Genomic DNA, 17,662 nt, shown 5'->3' with positions numbered 1-17,662 from the left:
TTTATACTTACTTAGGGCTGATTTGTGTCCCAGTATATGGTCTATTCTGGAGAACATGTGCCCTAGAGAAGAATGTATATTCTATTCCTTTAGGATGAAATGTTCTGAATACATCTGTTAAATCTATTTGGCCCAGCATGTCATTCAAAGCCATTGTTTCCTTGTTGATTTTTTGATTAGATGATCTGTCTGTTGCTGTGAGTGGGGTGTTGAAGTCTCCTACTAATGTGGTATTACTATTAATGAGTTTCTTTATGTTTGTGATTAATTGATTTATATATTTGGCACATACATGTTTACAATTGTTAGTCTTCTTGGTGCATGGTCCACCTAAGTATGATATAAAGCCCTTCTTCATCTCTTGTTACAGTCTTTATTTTAAAGTCTAGATTGTCTGATATAAGTATGGCTACTTTGGCTTGCTTTTGTTGACCATTAGCACGATAGATGGTTCTCCATCTCCTGATTTTCAATGTGAAGGTGTCTTTAGGTCTAAAGTGGGTCTCTTGTAAACAGTGTAAAGATGGATTTTGTGGTCTTATCCATTCTGTTACCCTATGTCTTTTGATTGGAGCATTGAGTCCATTGACGTTTATGGTGAATACTGAAATATATGAATTTATTGCCATTATAATGTTTGTAGAATTGGAATTTCTGGTGGTGTTCTCTGGTCCTTTCTAATCTTTTTTTGCTTTTGGTATGTATGTATGTATGTATGTATGTATGTATGTATTCATTCATCTTTTCTCCCCTCAGAGAGTCCCCCTTAAAATTTCTTGTATGGGTGGTTTAGTGGTCACAAACTTCTTTAATATTTATTTGTCTGGGAAACTTTTTATCTCTCCTTCTATTTTGAATGGCAGCCTTGATGGATAAAGAATTCTTGGCTTCATATTTTTCTGATTCAGCACATTGAATATATCCTGCCACTCCTTTCTGGCCTGCCAAGTTTCTGTGGATAGGTCTGCTGTGAACCTCATCTGTTTTCCCTTGTGGTTAAGGACTTTTTTTCCCTTGCTGCTTTCATGATTCTCTCCTTGCCTCAGTATTTGTGAATTTGACTATGATATCCCTTGTTAATGATTGGTTTTTGTTGAATCTAATTGGAGTCTTCTGTGCTTCCTGGATTTTGATTTCTGTGTTTTTCCCCAGGTTCTGAAAGTTTTCTGCTATAATTTGCTCACAAAACCCTTTTATCCCTATTTCTCTCTCTTCCTCTCTGGGACCTCTATGATTCTGATGTTGTTCTTTTTTAATGAGTCACTGATTTCTCTAATTCTTAAATCGTGCTCTTTTGCCTTAATCTTCCTCTTTTTTCTGTTTCATTATTCTCCATAAGTTTGTCCTCTATATCACTGATTCTCTCTTCTGCCTTGTCCATCCTTGCCACTGTGGCATCCATCTGTGATTGCAGCTCACTTATAGCATTTTTTTATTTCATCCTGACTAGTTTTTACTTCTTTTATCTCTGCAGAAAGGGATTCTAATCTATTTTTGACTCCAGCTAGTATTCTCATCGTGATTCTAAATTCTGGTTTAGACATTTTGCTTGTAACTGTGTTGGTTAAGTTCTTGGCTGTAATTTCTTCCTGCTCTTTCTTTTGAGGTGAATTCCTTCCTTTTGTAATTTTGAAGGGAGAAAAGGAATTAATGAGGTAGGAAAAAGTAAAATTAAAAAAATTAAAATAAAAAATACCAAAATTATAAAATTAAACACACACACACAAAATTGAATAAATGATGCTAGATCCTAGGTGTGTTTTGGTCTGGGTGTTGAACGTGGCTTGATAGATTAGAGAAACAAGGGGAAAGAAGAAAAAACAAGGAAATCATTTGAAAATTTGAAAAAATGAAAACACTGATGTAGACTAAAATGAAATGATGGAAGTAAACTACAACTTGAAAAAATTACACCAAAGTAAAAATTATAGTAGAAAAACATTAAAGAAAAATATTTTTAATAAAAATTAAAAATAAGAATGAAAATTTCTCTTTTTGTATTCAAGATAAAGAAAAGAAAAAGAGAAAAAGGAAAAAGAAAAAAAGGAAATTGTTTGAAAATTTGAAAAAATGGATACACTGATGTAGACTAAAATAATATCATGGAAGTAAAATAAAATATGAAAACAATTATACACGATTTAAAAAAATATAATAAAAAATTAAAGAAAAATATTTTTAATGAGTTGAAAATAAAAATGATTTTTTTCTCTTTCTGTATTCAAGAAAAAGAAATGAAAAAGAGAACAAAAAGAGAAAAAGAAAGACAGAAAGAAAATTGAATAGATGGACCTGCTAATAGACTGAAATATGACTGAAATTACATCATTTTCCCTTAGAAGTCAGACTATGAAGTGCTTTATAGTCCATAAACTAAGCAGGTGGTGAGACTTCTGTTCTTGAAGTGTGAGGTTGGCCCAGGTGGGCACGGCTTAGTGTAATGGCCCCATTCTCCACTTGATGGCATTGCTAGCTCACTGGGGTAGATTGTTGTGGCGCTTGTAGATGCATATGCACATGCACGGAAGTGGTGAAAATGGCATCACCCAGCCACCCAGTCTCTAGTATCGGAACTCTGTTCTTCCCGATCAGCAATTGCTCACCCATTCTTTGTTTTCAGATTTCGTCCACTCCTCACTTTTACACTGTCCATGACCAAGCCCTAGGCAGTACCTCTCTCCTGAGTTTTGTCTCAGATGTGGCTGTTTTCCCTGACCCCTTACTTCTGAGGGACTGCAGCTTTGACCCTTTTCACCCCTCTGAGGAGGGTCTCACTGAGCAATAGCCAAATGCCGGCCATACCCAGGAAAGTTCGCGTGACTGTGCTGCTGCCAATGCCCAGAGACTGCGCCCAGGTGCCAGCCCACCCCAGAAAAAGTTTGTGAGATAGTGTAGCAGCAGCGTTTCTGGGATTATGGACAATCACAACATGCATCTTGCACCAGGCTTCACCCCCAATGACCTTGTTCCAGCACAAGCAAATGTGGCTGTTCTCTGGGATCTGCTGGGCCCAGGTGGCCTCACAGCCCCTACCAAATGTCCTTCCAGCAGTGGAACCACTTCTCCCCATGTGGCCTGAGAACCTCCCGGACCCCACTCTCCTCCTGGGGATTCACTCTTCCCACCAGAGCACTGCCAGGTATTGAGCTGAGGAGTTCAGACTCTTCACTCCCCCTGTTTACAGTCTTAATGCAATTTAAACCCTCTCCTTTCTCCTTTCTCCTTTTTTAGTTCAGTCCCTGCATTTGTTTCCAATTTTCCACTTTCTCTCCATCTGCTTTTGGGGAGGGGTGCTTTTCCCGTATTCTCCCCACCATCTCCTTCCTCTCTCTGCATGCAAAAGCACCTCCCTGCCCTCCTCGGCTTCTCCCTCTCCATGCTGCATAGCTGCTGAGTTCTGTGGTTCAGGTTTTTCAGATTGTTGTGTTAATCCTCTAATCAGTTTTCTAGGTGTGCAGGATGGTTTAGTGTTGGTCTGGCTGCATTTCATAGACATGAGACACAGAAAAAACTTCCATGCTGTTTTGCCTTCTTGGCTCCCTCTCTGATTCATTTATCTTTAGTGTAGCTGAGTCTTTATATTTGAAGTGGGTTTTTATTTAAAAAAAAAATTTAACGTTTATTTATTTTTGAGACAGAGAGAGACAGAGCATGAATGGGGGAGGGTCAGAGAGAGGGAGACACAGAATCTGAAACAGGCTCCAGGCTCTGAGCTGTCAGCACAGAGCCCGACGTGGGGCTCGAACTCACAGACCATGAGATCATGACCTGAGCCGAAGTTGGCCGCCTAACCGACTGAGCCACCCAGGCACCCCTGAAGTGGGTTTTTAAAAAAAATGTTTTTTAATTTTTTTACATTTATTTATTTTTGAGAGACAGAGAGAGACAGAGCACAAGTGGAGGAGGGGCAGAGAGAGAATGAGACACAGAATGTGAATCAGGCTCCAGGCTCTGAGCTTTCAGCACAGAGCCCGATGGGTGGCTTGAACTCACAAACGGCAAGATCATGACCTGAGCCGAAGTCAGACGCTTAACCTACTGAGCCACTCAGACACCCCTAAAGTGGGCTTCTTATAGAGAATTTATAGTTTGGCCTATTTTTATATCTTCTTGGAGAATCTTTATCTTTTAATTGAGCCATTGACATGTTAGACCATTGACATTTAAAGTGATTATTGATATAGCTAGATTAATACCTAGGATTTTCATTACTGTTTTCCATTCATTGGTCTTCTTTCCCTTACACACATTTTTTGCTCTTGCTGATATTAACTGAGCATTTGGTAAGATTCTATTTTCTCTCCCCTTTCTGTATATCAATTATTTTTCTTTCCATTGTTTTTCTGGTTGCCATAGAATTTGCAAGATACATTTAGAACTAATGTATGTCCACTTCCAAATCACACTCTACCACTTCATTGGTAGTGCAGTTACCATATGGCAGAGTATTCCCAGTTGCTCCATTCTACCTCATAACATTGTTGTCGTTTATTTTACTTATCCCCAAACTATAATTACTGAATACATTGTTGCTTTTATTATTTTGAAGAAACTAGTGTCTGTTACATCAATTAAGAATCAGAAGAATAAAACGTTTTATTTTACCTTCACTTGTTCCTTCTCTAACATTCTTCTATTCATTTTCTAAAGGTTTCTATTTAAATTTCAGTTAGATAACATCAGTGTGTACTTTTAGTTTCAGGTGTACAATTTAGTGATTCAGCACCTACATGCAACACCCAGTGCTCATGGTGACACATGCACTCCTTAGTAGCCGTCACGTATTTAACAAATCTCCCCACACACCACTCCTCTGGCATCCACCAGTTTGTTCTACAGTTAAGAGTCTGTTTCTTCGATTGCCTCTCTTTCTATTATTTTGTCCCTTTGCTCACTTGTTTTGTTTCTTAAGTTCCATATATGAATGAAATTATATGGTATTTGTCTTTTTCAGACTGACTTATTTCCATTAGCATTTATAAACTCTAGCTCCATCCATGTCATTGAAAATGGTGAGATTTCATTCATTTTTATGGCTGAATAATATTCCATGGTGTATATGTACCACACCTTCTTTATACACTCATCTACTAATATCTATGGGCTGCTTCCATAATTTGGCTATTGTAAATAATGCAGGTATATACATAGGGATGCATGTATCCCTTTGAGTTAGCACAAGTAGTAATTTTTCTGACTTCGTCTGTAGCAACACTTTTCTAGATATGTTTCCAGAGCCCATTGAAGTAAAAATGAAAGTAAACTTTTGGAATTACATCAAAATAAAAAACTTCTGCATGGCAAAGGAACAATCAATAAAATTAAAAGACATTGTATGTAATGGGAGAAGATGTTAGAAAGAGACATATCCAATAAAAAGCTAGTATCCAAAATATATAAAGAAATTGCACAACTCAACACCTAAAAAACAAATAATCCAACTAAAAAATGGGCATAAGAAATGAACAGACATTTCCCTAATGAAGATGTCCAGATGGCCAAAGATACATGAAAAGATGATCAACATCACTCATTACCAGGGAAATGCAAATCAGAACTACAATGAAATATCACCTCACATTTGTGAGAATGGCTAGAATCAAAACCCCAAGAAATAACACGTGTTGGCCAGGATGTAGAGAAAATGGAACCTTTATGTACTGTTGATTGGAATGCAAACTGGTACAGCCTCTGTGGAAAACAGTATGGAGGTTCCTCAGAAAGTTACAAATAGACCTACTCCATGATCCAACAATCACACTTCTGGGTACTTACCCCAAAACTGTGAAATCACAGTTTTAAAGTATTTCTTTGAGCACCTGCGTGGCTCAATTGGTTAAGCGCCTGACTTTGGCTTAGGTCATGATCTAATGGTTCCTGGGTTTGAGCCCCACATCAGGGTTCATGCTGATAGTGCAGAGCCTGCTTGGGATTCTCTCTCCTCTCTCTTTTCCCCTCCTCTGCTTGTATTCTCTCTCTCAAAATAAATAAATAGGCACCATCTGATTATTTTATTCATTATTATAGTTACATATTGAAGAGTTCCAGTTTTAGGTGAAATATATTTAGTAAAAAATGAAACATATTTTTCATTTTAATGTTTAAACTACACTTAAATAACTAAGTTATCATGTCCTATGTGGTAGCTACTATTATATTTATACTGTAATCAAGAGGAAATAAGTAGCCTCCTGTATAGTGATATCAAGTTTAAAATGTAGTAATTGACTGCTAAAAGTATATCCCACCTAAAGAATAAATAGTGTTGAGATTTCAGACACTTGGGAAAGCATAATGGGACTGTTATGGGATGCTTTATTTCAAAACCCCACAAACATTTTGTAAGAGGCTGTTTATTGATACAGCCCAACAGTGATATTTTCTGCTTTCTTCAGTTCCTTTATGATCTGTGTTCCTATTCTGGGATTCAGAGTTTTCCAATGAGTTTTTCTCAAATTGTGCTACATGTTATTTACTCTAAAAAAGAGGTCAATAAAATCAGAAGGAAAGTGTTTGAGAAGTGTTAAACATGGTCAACAGTGTACTTTGGAGTCATCACAAATTTAATGTGTTAACTTTCCTTCTCACACGCCAAAACTTCAAGAATAATATTTGGCTTTCCCAAATTTGTTTAACTATGTATTCTTTTAAAAACTGCTGTTAATATCTACTGGAGCAGGGTCAGAAGATAGTTTGAGACATATTTCTTTAAACATCAGCTACTAAACACATTTGTTAAACTCATTGCTTTGCCCCTGACACATTCTTACATGAGCCTATGATATAGGTTTTAACCATGGGTAATACTTTTAATTATTTAAAAATATTTATTCAGAGCCTATTCATTAGCTCCTATTGTGCTGACTTTTTAGGCTACCAAGTAAGATAAAAGGATCTCACTGTTTTTTCCCCCTTATTTTCCTTTTTTTTTTTTTTTTTGAGAAAGAAGTAGTCATCCAAAGCAATATAAAGTCTCAAGTGGTCAGTACTATGAAAGAAGTGCACATAGTGACACAGAAGACCTGTTTTTAACAGAGAAGTGGTCATTCCAGGGAACCAGCCTACCTCCAAAAGAGTGTATTTCCTTGTGTCCAACAACCAACAGCAGAATCATAGTGTCCTTTCATTCATGTCTACAAAGAAAAGTTTATTGTAATGCACATAATAGAAATTAAACAGTGAATTAGTTTATTATGATTAATTAATTAGTGATTGTAAACATATATTTCTATATTAGAGGCTTGTGCAGTATGAGTCAGTGGATTTTGCTCTTGCTTTTTGAAAGGGAATAGTGGAAGCACACAATGGCGCCAGGATGGACAGATGTGTGAATACATTACATAAAAGTAATTAGTTGGTAGAAAAATAATTACATATTTACCTCAAATATAAGAAAAAAATGAGAGTTTTGTAAGGGTGGGGAGTAAGGCAATATGGAAAAGTGACAGACTTATAATGAATTAATATTACTGGTAAAATCAATAGAATTCCCCCTCTCACATCATATCTTTCTGCTTCATAACTTCTATCTCAGAATTGATGATGTGATAGCCAATTTATTTTCTATTCTTCTCACGTATCTTATCCACGTTATCCTCCATTTTCTTTCTTCTTAATGTCTAATATTCTGATTATCAAGTGATTTATCTACTTCATCTTTTGAGTACCTACCAAATACACCTAATATACTCATGCTAGGGAAATTAATCCCCCAGTAAAGACTACATTACTCTCATTACCAGAATGTGTCTGTAAAATATGTCTGTGTACCAGTCTGTGTACCAGACTACACAGAAGTCTCTCAAGATTTGGACTTAGAGGGTAATATGCTAAGTGACATAAGAGAGGCAGAAAAAGATAAATACCATATGATTTAATGTATATGTAGAAGCTAAAAATCAAAACTAGTGAACAAACAAAAACAACACAACAAGAAATAGGCTCATAAATACAGAGAAGCAACTGGTAGTTTCTAGTGGGGTGAAGGTCGGGGGTAGACAAATTAAATAAAGGAGATTAGGAGGCACAAACTTCTAGTTATAAAGTAAGCAAGTCAAAGTGATGAAAATCATAGCATGGGGAATACTGTCAATAATATTGTAATAATATTCTAGGGTGACAGATGGTGACTACACTTACCATGGTGAACAGTTGATAAGGTATATGATTTTTGAATCACTGTTGTATACCTGAAACTAATACAACATTATATATCAATTATACTTCAATGAATATAAAAACAATAAGAGTTGATTAGCAAATTATGCCCATAGTTTCATATCCATAATAGCAAGGTGGTAAACTGTGGTCTATATTACTTGCATTATATGGCTAAAATCAACAATACCAGAAACAACAGGTGTTGGCGAGGATGTGGACAAAGGGGAACCCTCTTGCACTGTTAGTGGCTATATTTTCTAAAGTGCATTACAGAGCATCAGGAAGAATGTATATGGGTGAATTGGATAATCAGCAAGTCTAAGTAAAGGATAGTGATAGTAGGAGTGTGAAAAAGGAAGCCATGGAGTGATGGAAGGTAGCAAAGAGAAATGATTAGATGTGTTAGTAATGGTTTTTATATGGAAAATGATGGAGGCTATGGTGAAAGATAGGATCCATGGTTTCTGATTTGCACATGTAGACAACAGATGATCGCCTTCAGTAAAATAGTGAGCTTTAGAAGTGGTCTTTGTCTCAAAAGAAGAGAAGATGCTTGCCCTAGATGTGTTGAGTTGGAAATGCTTATATATTCAACAATAGAAGACAGTGGATATGGTGGTGTGGAAATTTTAAAAATGCACATTATGAGAAACGCAATTGTTTTCATTTCTCTTTACATCTTAAATTTTGTATTATTTTTCTTGACAAAAGCAACTTTTTAAACACCATAAATTTAAAGTTGTTCCCTTTACCATTTATTTGAAATAATAAATGCCACATCAACATTATATAAGAGCCATATTCTGTACATATGTTTGAAGTTATTTTAGTTTGATGCTATAACTTCTATGCTGAAATTATTTTGATTTGCTAACTGGATACACCCTAAGCTTTTCAGACGACATTTCCAGGTTCAATTTATGTGTGTGTGTGTGTGTGTGTGTGTGTGTGTGTGTGTGTGTGTGTGTTTTACTCCATATTTTAATACTATTAAACTAATTTTATTTAATATGAAAGTATTAAATGTATAATATAAAAATATAAAATATAATATGAAATTCTTTGTTTTGTGAGCATTTCTTTGTTGCATAAATATTGATTCATCTGTATCCTTACATTGCAAACTGAAATAATCACTTTACTATCTGAGTTTAAGAGCATTTTCTTCAGGAAACAGAGTACTTCTTCAGGAGGAACTGTTGATCATTTTTCCTATGGTCTAGAGCTATCTAATGGAAATTAACATTTATTGAGTGACAGCCAAAGGAACAAATTAATTCAGATCAGTATTAGAAATAAAAAAGACTACTGTTAACATTCCTACAAATAATTAGCATTTTAGAGAAAGTCCCTCATGCTTGTGGCAGAACGTGAGACAAATAAGGATTTGAACAAAGGAGAAAAAAAGGAGAAATTCTATCTGTGGGGAATAGAAGGATGAATTAAAAATAGAGCAGGAAAGGCGTGCCTGGGTGGTTTAGTTGGTAAGCAGTCCAACTTCGGCGCAGGTCATGATGTCATGGTTAGTGGGTTTGAACCCGACGTGTGAGCCCTGCCTCAGGCTCTGTGCTGACATTTCAGAACCTGGAGCCTGCTTTGGATTCTGTGTCTCCCTTTCTGCCCCTCCCCAATTGTGCCCTCTCCCTAGAAAATAAATCAATATTAAAAATAAAGAAAAGAAGGGCCAACATGGCAGAGAAGTAGGGGGATCTTTACTTCCTGTGTCTCCCAAACAAAGAATGGCTGAAGCCAAAGGATTTTGAACCCCAAGAGGCTGGGAGGAAAAGAGACTGCATCTACCAGGAATAAAAGGGTACAACTTGAGACACCATAGTTTGTTTTGTTTGTGTGTTTCTGTGTTTTTGTCTCCTATTTGTCTGTTTGTTTTCCTTTACATAGCTACTTCAAGGAAAATGTCAAAGCACACCTGGTGGAGAGTACAAAACATCACTACGAGTAGGGAAACAAAATAACCAAAGTCACAACAACAGAGAGCAAGTAAAAATCTCCAAAAAACACCTCCTGAAAGGACACGCCCTGGACAGTGTATCATCCCCCCCCCCCCCCACACCTTTAATACAGCAGTGCTCACAGGTGCAGAACACATAACACGTTTTAAAAGTCATAAGGTACAGAAAACTAGCCAAAATGATGAAACAGACGAATTCTCTTCAAAAGAAACTCCAGGAAGTAGCGACAGCTAACAAATTGATCAAAACAGATTTAAGCAATATAACTGAACGAGAATTTAGAATAACAGTCATAAGATTATTCACCGGGCTTGAGAAAAGCATAGAATACAGCAGAGAATCTACTGATACAGAGATCAAGGAACTAAAAATAGTTATGATGATTTAAAAAGGTTATAAATGAGGTGCAAAATAAAATGGAGGCAGCCATAGCATGGATTGAAGAGGCAGAAGGGAGAATAGGTGAATTAGAAGATAACATTATGGAAAAAGAGGAAGCTGAGAAAAAGAGAGATAAAAAATCCAGGAGTACAAGGGGAGAATTAGACAACTCAGTGATTCAAGCAAATGGAACAATATCCATATCATAGGAATTCCAGAAGAAGAGAGAAAAAGGGGCTGAAGGTACACTTGAACAAATCATAGCTGAGAACTTCCCGCATTTGGGGAAGGAAACAGGCATTCAAATCCAAGAGGCATACAGAACTCCCTTCAGACCTAACTTGAATCGATCTTCTGCATGACATTTCATAGTGAAACTGGCAAACTACAAGGATAAAGAGAAAACTCAGAAAGCAGCTAGGGATAAACAGGCTCTAACTTACAAAGGTAAACCCATAAGAGTAGTAGCAGACCTATCTACTGAAACTTGGCAGGCCAGAAAGGAATGGCAGGAAATCTTCCATGTGATGAACAGAAAAAATATGCAGCTGAGAATCCTTTATCCAGCAAATCTGTCATTCACAATAGAAGGAGAGATAAATATCTTCCCAAACTAACAAAAACTGAAGGAATTCATCATCACTAAGCCATCCCTACAAGAGATCCTAAGGGGGTTTCTGTGAGTGAAATGCTGCAAGAACCACAAAATACCAGAGACATCACTACAAGCATGAAACCTACAGACATCACAATGACTCTAAACCCATATATTTCTATAATCACACTGAATGTAAATGGACTAAATGCTCCAACCAAAACACATAGGGTATCAGACTGGATAAAAAAAAACACCCATCCATTTGCTGTCTACAAGAGACTCATTTTAGGCCTGAGGACATCTTCAGATTGAAAGTGAGGGGATGGAGAACTATCTATCATGCTACTGGAAGTCAAAAGAAAGCTGGGGGTAGCCATACTTATATCAGACAAACTGGACTGTAATTAAAGGCTGTAACAAGAGATGAAGAAGGACATTATATAATAATTACAGGGTCTATGCATCAGGAAGAGTTAACAATTATAAATGTCTATGCGTTGAATATGGGAGCCCCCAAATATATAAAACAATCACAAACATAAGCAACCATATTGATAAGAATGTGGTAATTGCAGGGCACTTTAATACTCCACTTACAACAATGGATAGATCATCTAGACAGAGGATCAACAAAGAAGCAAGGGCTCTGAATGATACATTGGATCAAATGGACTTGAAAGATATATTTATATCTCTGCATCCCAAAGCAACAGAATATACTTTCTTCTCAAGTGTACTTGGAACATGCTCCAAGATAGATCACATACTGGATCACAAAAGAACCCTAAGAAGACAGTCCTAAGAGGAAAATACATTGCTATCCAGGCCTATCTCAAGAAACAAGAAAAATCCCCAATACAAAATCTAACAGCACACATAAAGGAACTAGAAACAGAAGAGCAAACACACCCCAGATGCAGCAGAAGAGAAATAATGAATATCAGAGCAGAAATAAACAATATAGAATCCCCCCCCCAAAAAAAAACAGTAGAAAAGTTCAATGAAACCAAGAGTTGGTTTTTTGAAAAAATAAACAAAATTGATAAACCTCTAGCCAGCCTTCTCAAAAAGAAAAGAGAGAGGACATAAATAGATAAAATCACAAATGAAAATGAATTTATTACAACGAATCCCTCAGAAATACAAGCAAGCATCAGGGAATACTATGAAAAACTATATGCCAACAAACTGGGCAACATGGAAGAAATGGACAAATTCCTAACACCTACCCACTACCAAATCTCAAATGAGAAGTAGAAAATTTTAACAGACCCATAACTAGTGAAGAAATTAAATCAGTTATCAAAAATCTCCCAACAAATAAGAGTCCAGGACCAGATGTCTTCCTTGGGAATTCTACCAGACATTTACAGCAGAGTTAATACCTATCCTTCTCAAGCTGTTCCAAAAAATAGAAAGGGAAGGAAAACATCTGGACTTATTCTATGAAGCCAGCATTACTTTGATTCCCAAACCAGGCAAAGACCCAGCAAAAAAAGAGAATTACAGGCCAATATCCCTGATGAGTGTGGATGCAAAAATTCTCAATAAGATACTAGTGAATCGAATTCAACAGCATATAAAAATAATTATTCACCATGATCAAGTGGGATTCATTCCTGGGCTGCAGGGCTGGTTCAATATTCATGAATCAATAAATGTGATACATCACATTAATAAAAGAAAAGATAAGAACCATATGATCCAGTCAATAAATGCAGTAAAACCATTTGACAAAATACAGCATCCTTTCTTAATAAAAAAATTCAAGAAAGCTGGGATAGAAGGAACATAGTCAAACATCATAAAAGTCACTTATGAAAATCCCACAGCTAATATCATCCTCAATGGGGAAAAACTGAGAGCTTTCCCCCTGAGATCAGAAACACGATAGGGATGTCCACTATCACCACTGTTGTTTAACATAGAGTTGGAAGTGCTAGCATCGGCAATCAGACAGCAAAAGGAAATCAAAGGCATCCAAGTTGGCAAAGATGAAGTCAAGCTTTCACTTTTTGCAGATGACATGATACTCTACATGGAAAACCTGACAGACCCCACCAAAAGCCTGCTAGAACTGATACATGAAATCAGCAAAGTCGCAGGGTACAAAATCAATGTACAAAAATCAGTTGCATTTTTACATACCAATAATGAAGCAACAGAAAGATAAATAAAGAAACTGATCCCATTCACAATTGCACCACGAACCATCAAATCTCTGGGAATAAACTTAACCAAAGATGTAAAGGATCTGTAGCTGAAAACTATAGAAAGATTATGAAGGAAATTGAAGAAGGTACAAAGAAATGGAAAAACATTCCATACTCATGGATTGGAAGAATAAATATTGTTAAAATGTCAATACTACCCAAAGCAATCTACACATTCAATGCAATCCCAATTATACGTGTACCGACATTCTTCTCAAAGCTATATCAAACAATCCTAAAATTTGTATGGAACCACAAAAGATCCCGGATAGCAAAAGTAATATTGAGGTAGAAAACCAAAGCAGGAGGCATCACAATCCCAGACTTTAGTCTTTACTACAAAGCTGTAATCATCAAGACAGTATGGTATTGGCACAAAAAGAGACACAGACCAATGGAACAGAATAGAGAACCCAGAATTGGACCCACAAATGTATGGTGAATTAATCTTTGACAAAGCAGGAATGAGTATCCATTGTAAAAAATACAGTCTCTTTAGCAAATGGTGCTGGGAGAACTGGACAGCAACAGGCAGAAGGATGAAACTAGACCACTTCCTTACACCATACACAAAAGTAAACTCAAAATGGATAAGGTACCTGAATGTGAGACAGGAAACCATCAAAACCCTCCCTAAAGGAGAAAATAGGAAAAATCTCTTTGACCTCAGCCGCAGCAATTTCTTACTCGACACATCTCCAAAGGCCAGGGAATTAAAAGCAAAAATGAACTATTGGGACCACATCAAGATAAAAAGCTTATGCATTGCAAAGGAAACAATCAACAAAACAAAAGGCAACTGACAGAATGGGAAAAGATATTTGCAAATGACATCAGACAAAGGGCTAGTATACAAAACCTATAAAGAACTCACCAAACTCCACACCCAAAAAAACAAATAATCAAGTGAAGAAATGGGCAGAAGACATGAATAGACACTTTTCCAAAGAAGACATCCAGATGGCCAACAGGCACATGAAAAGATGTTCAACGTCACTCCTCATCATGGAAACACAAATCAAAACCACACTAAGATGCCACCTAACACTGGTCAGAGTGGCTAAAATGAACAAATCAGGAGTCTATAGATGCTGGTGAGGATATGGAGAAACAGGAACCCTCTTGCACTGTTGGTGGGAATGCAAACTTGTACAGCCACTCTGGAAAACAGTGTGGAGGTTCCTCAAAAAAATGAAAAATAGACCAACCCTATTACCCAGCAATAGCACTGCTAGTATTTTACCCAAGGGATACAGGAGTACTGATGCATAGGGGCACTTGTACCCCAATGTTTATAGCAGCACTTCCAACAATAGCCAAATTATGGAAAGAAACTAAATGTCCATCAACTGACGAATGGAAAAAGAAGATGTGGTTTATATATACAGTGGGACACTACTTGACAATGAGAAAGAATGAAATGTGACCATTTGCAGCAACGTGGATAGAACTGGAAGATATTCTGCTAAGTGAAATAAGTCAGTTAGAGAAAGACAGATATTATATGTTTTCACTCATAGGTGTATCTTGAGAAACTTAACAGAAGTTCATGGGGGAGAGAAAGCAAAAAAAAGTTACAGAGAGGGAGGGAGGCAAACCATAAGAGACTCTTGGATACTGAGAACAAACTGGGGGTTGATGGCAGATAGAGGAGAGGGGTACATGCGTGATGGGAATTGAGGAGGGCACTTGTTGGGATGAACACTGGGTGTTGTATGGAAACCAATTTTTCAATAAATTATATTAAAAACTAAGTAAAATTAAAAAATACAAAATAAATATAATAAAAAAAGAATAGAGCAGGAAATGAAGCTCAGCTGACATTTCAAGTCTCTAGTATGAGATGTGCACTCCTAACTAGTTGGAGCCCACTAGATTGGGGTGTGTGAGCCCACACACAGCGAACAGCTCTGGAAGGAGCACATGATGGATTTATCAAGGGGTGTGAGGGTGAAGTGACTGAGGGCTTCAGTGCTGATGGGAACTCTTTGGCTTGAGATCATAGGCTATTTAATAATAAAGGTGTAGAAGTCACAAACTAAGATGTTAAGACAAGGTGGTATTAGAACAGATCATATATAAACAGGAAGATCAACCATCCAAGTGTCCTCAAGGAACAGAGTGCATTGGAGGAACTTCTGGAAAGGTATCTTTCCAGATACTTAGAAAAGGGAACTTAGAAAAGGTATCTCAGCATTGCCTTTGAAAAAGGAGGACGTTTCTAACTGTTGGTAGAATTCAGTGAAATCATAAGAACCAGGAAAGTAGGAAATCAGTTCAAATGTTATCACCACTTGCAAGGATAGAAACTCATAGAGGACCCTCATCACAATGGAACACTTATTTCTTACAGAAAAAAGATTTTTGTCATCACCCTCTTGAAGGCCTCCTTCATATCTTTATTTCTAAGGCTGTAGATAAGGGGGTTCAACATGGGTGTAATGATCCCATAGAAGAGAGAAACCATCTTTCCCCAGTCCTTAGAGGTGGATGAAGGTGGTTGTAGATACATGTAGATGGCTGTACCAAAAAAGAGAGCGACCACAACCATGTGGGACCCACATGTCCCAAAAGCTTTTTGTCGTCCTTCTGCTGACCTGATTCTCAACACTGCTTGAGCTATAAAGCCATAAGAAATGAGGATCAATGTCACTGGAATTAGCAGAAATAATGCACTAAAGAAAAAGAGCTCAGACTCAATGGGCTTTGTGTCAGCACACGACAACTTGAGAAGGGCAGGCACCTCACAGAAAAAGTGGTCCACTTCCTGGCGACCACAGCGTGGCATGTTAAGGGTCAAGGAAGACTGCAACACTGAATTACCAAAGCCAGTGAACCACGAGAAGGCTACCACCCTTACGCAGAACCAATGATTCATAATAACTACATAGTGCAGGGGTTTGCAGACTACCACATATCTGTCAAAGGACATGACAGCCAGGAGGAGACACTCAGTAGCTCCCAGGGCCAGGAAGATGATGAGCTGTGCCACACAGCCACCGTAGCTGATGGTCTTTTTGTTGCGACAAATATTTGTCAACATATGAGGGACTGTGCTTGTGGTATAGCACAGATCTAAGATGGAGAGATTAGTGAGGAAGAAATACATGGGTGTATGAAGTTTGGGATCCAGAATGCACACCATCATGATGGACACATTGCCAAAGATGGTGAATGTATATGATATTAATAGAAGCACAAACAGGGGCATTTGTAGCCAGGGCCTGTCTGAGAAGCCAAGTAGTATAAACTCTCTTGCGGAGCTCTCATTAGCCCAATTCATGATGACTCACTTATTTTTCTTCCTAAAAATATAAAATAGGAAAGTAGTCAGTAGATAATTATTGAAAACTCTTATTGAAACCGAACTTAGATTAATTATAATGAATGATTCAACACCAAACATAATTGACGGTAATCATAAGTTACTATAAATTTATAGTTTATGAAATACGATATGATTCTCTTAGGTTAGAAAGTAGTTCTGTCTTAGCAGTTATGTTTAACTTACTTTATGAGGTAAATCATTACTTTTGAATGACAAAGTATATAAACATATATGCAGGGAGCACAGACAATTGTAAATGCCCAAGACATTTCAATTTTTCTCCGTTTTGTTAGGTGTGCACAAAGTATCTTCAGGTGTACATTAGATTCTGCTGTACAGTATGGTGATTGACACTTACACACAGTTGTGCTCATCAAAACAGGTACACTCCTTAGTACCCATATCAGATTTTCACCTGATAATCTAATCGCTACTTGACTGAAATGTGACAGATAGATGAAAATCTACATTTTATTGCTATTATGACTCAGTGCACATGAATACTCTGCATACCCAGTAGTGGTGAGGGCTAGACCCAAATCCTGGACCTAAAGGCCATTCTTTTTTCTATACCATATCTCCTCCCCTGTATACAGAGAACACAGCAAGACTGATTAAAGACCACATGCCAGTGATTATACACCAAATAGAACAGCAAGAATCAAATAATCAAGTTGATTTTCCTCAGTGTGGAAGTTATCAGTTATCAGATAAGTTATCAGTTAAGAGATAAAACCCAAGTGCACTTAAGTTTCTCAATCCACCTTGTGTTTTTAAATGCAGGGTCATTAGTAGGACTTACACCATTGGAATTTACAAGTGTGAACATAGTGAGTGATGCTAGACAGAGAATAGGGTACTGCAAAAGAGGGTAACATGAGAGGAGAGACCTACCTCACACTGGGTGGAACAGCTTTTACAGCAGGAGAAGCACAGGCCCCTGTGTACCTGCAGCAGCTTGAAGAGAGAAGGCATGAAGAATTTAATTCCTTCCATTATATGTGGGTTAAAT

The 17,662-nt window shown here is 37.2% G+C and overlaps 1 protein-coding gene across 1 annotated transcript; it reads right to left on the bottom strand.

Annotated features, from left to right (window-relative positions):
- Window positions 1-15,669: 15,669 nt before the first annotated feature.
- Window positions 15,670-16,605, bottom strand: LOC109260172 (putative olfactory receptor 2B3). Its single transcript, XM_019438200.2, has one exon. It carries the CDS (start codon window positions 16,603-16,605, stop codon window positions 15,670-15,672), a length of 936 nt encoding a protein of 311 aa, XP_019293745.2.
- Window positions 16,606-17,662: the final 1,057 nt, after the last annotated feature.

The sequence above is a fragment of the Panthera pardus genome, unplaced genomic scaffold, assembly GCF_024362965.1.
Source record: "Panthera pardus isolate Hobbes unplaced genomic scaffold, ASM2436296v1 HiC_scaffold_17, whole genome shotgun sequence".
In the NCBI taxonomy this organism is placed as follows: Eukaryota; Metazoa; Chordata; class Mammalia; order Carnivora; family Felidae; genus Panthera; species Panthera pardus.
Note: the sequence above shows the minus strand (reverse complement) of the source record. Positions and strands in the feature narration are given on the sequence as shown.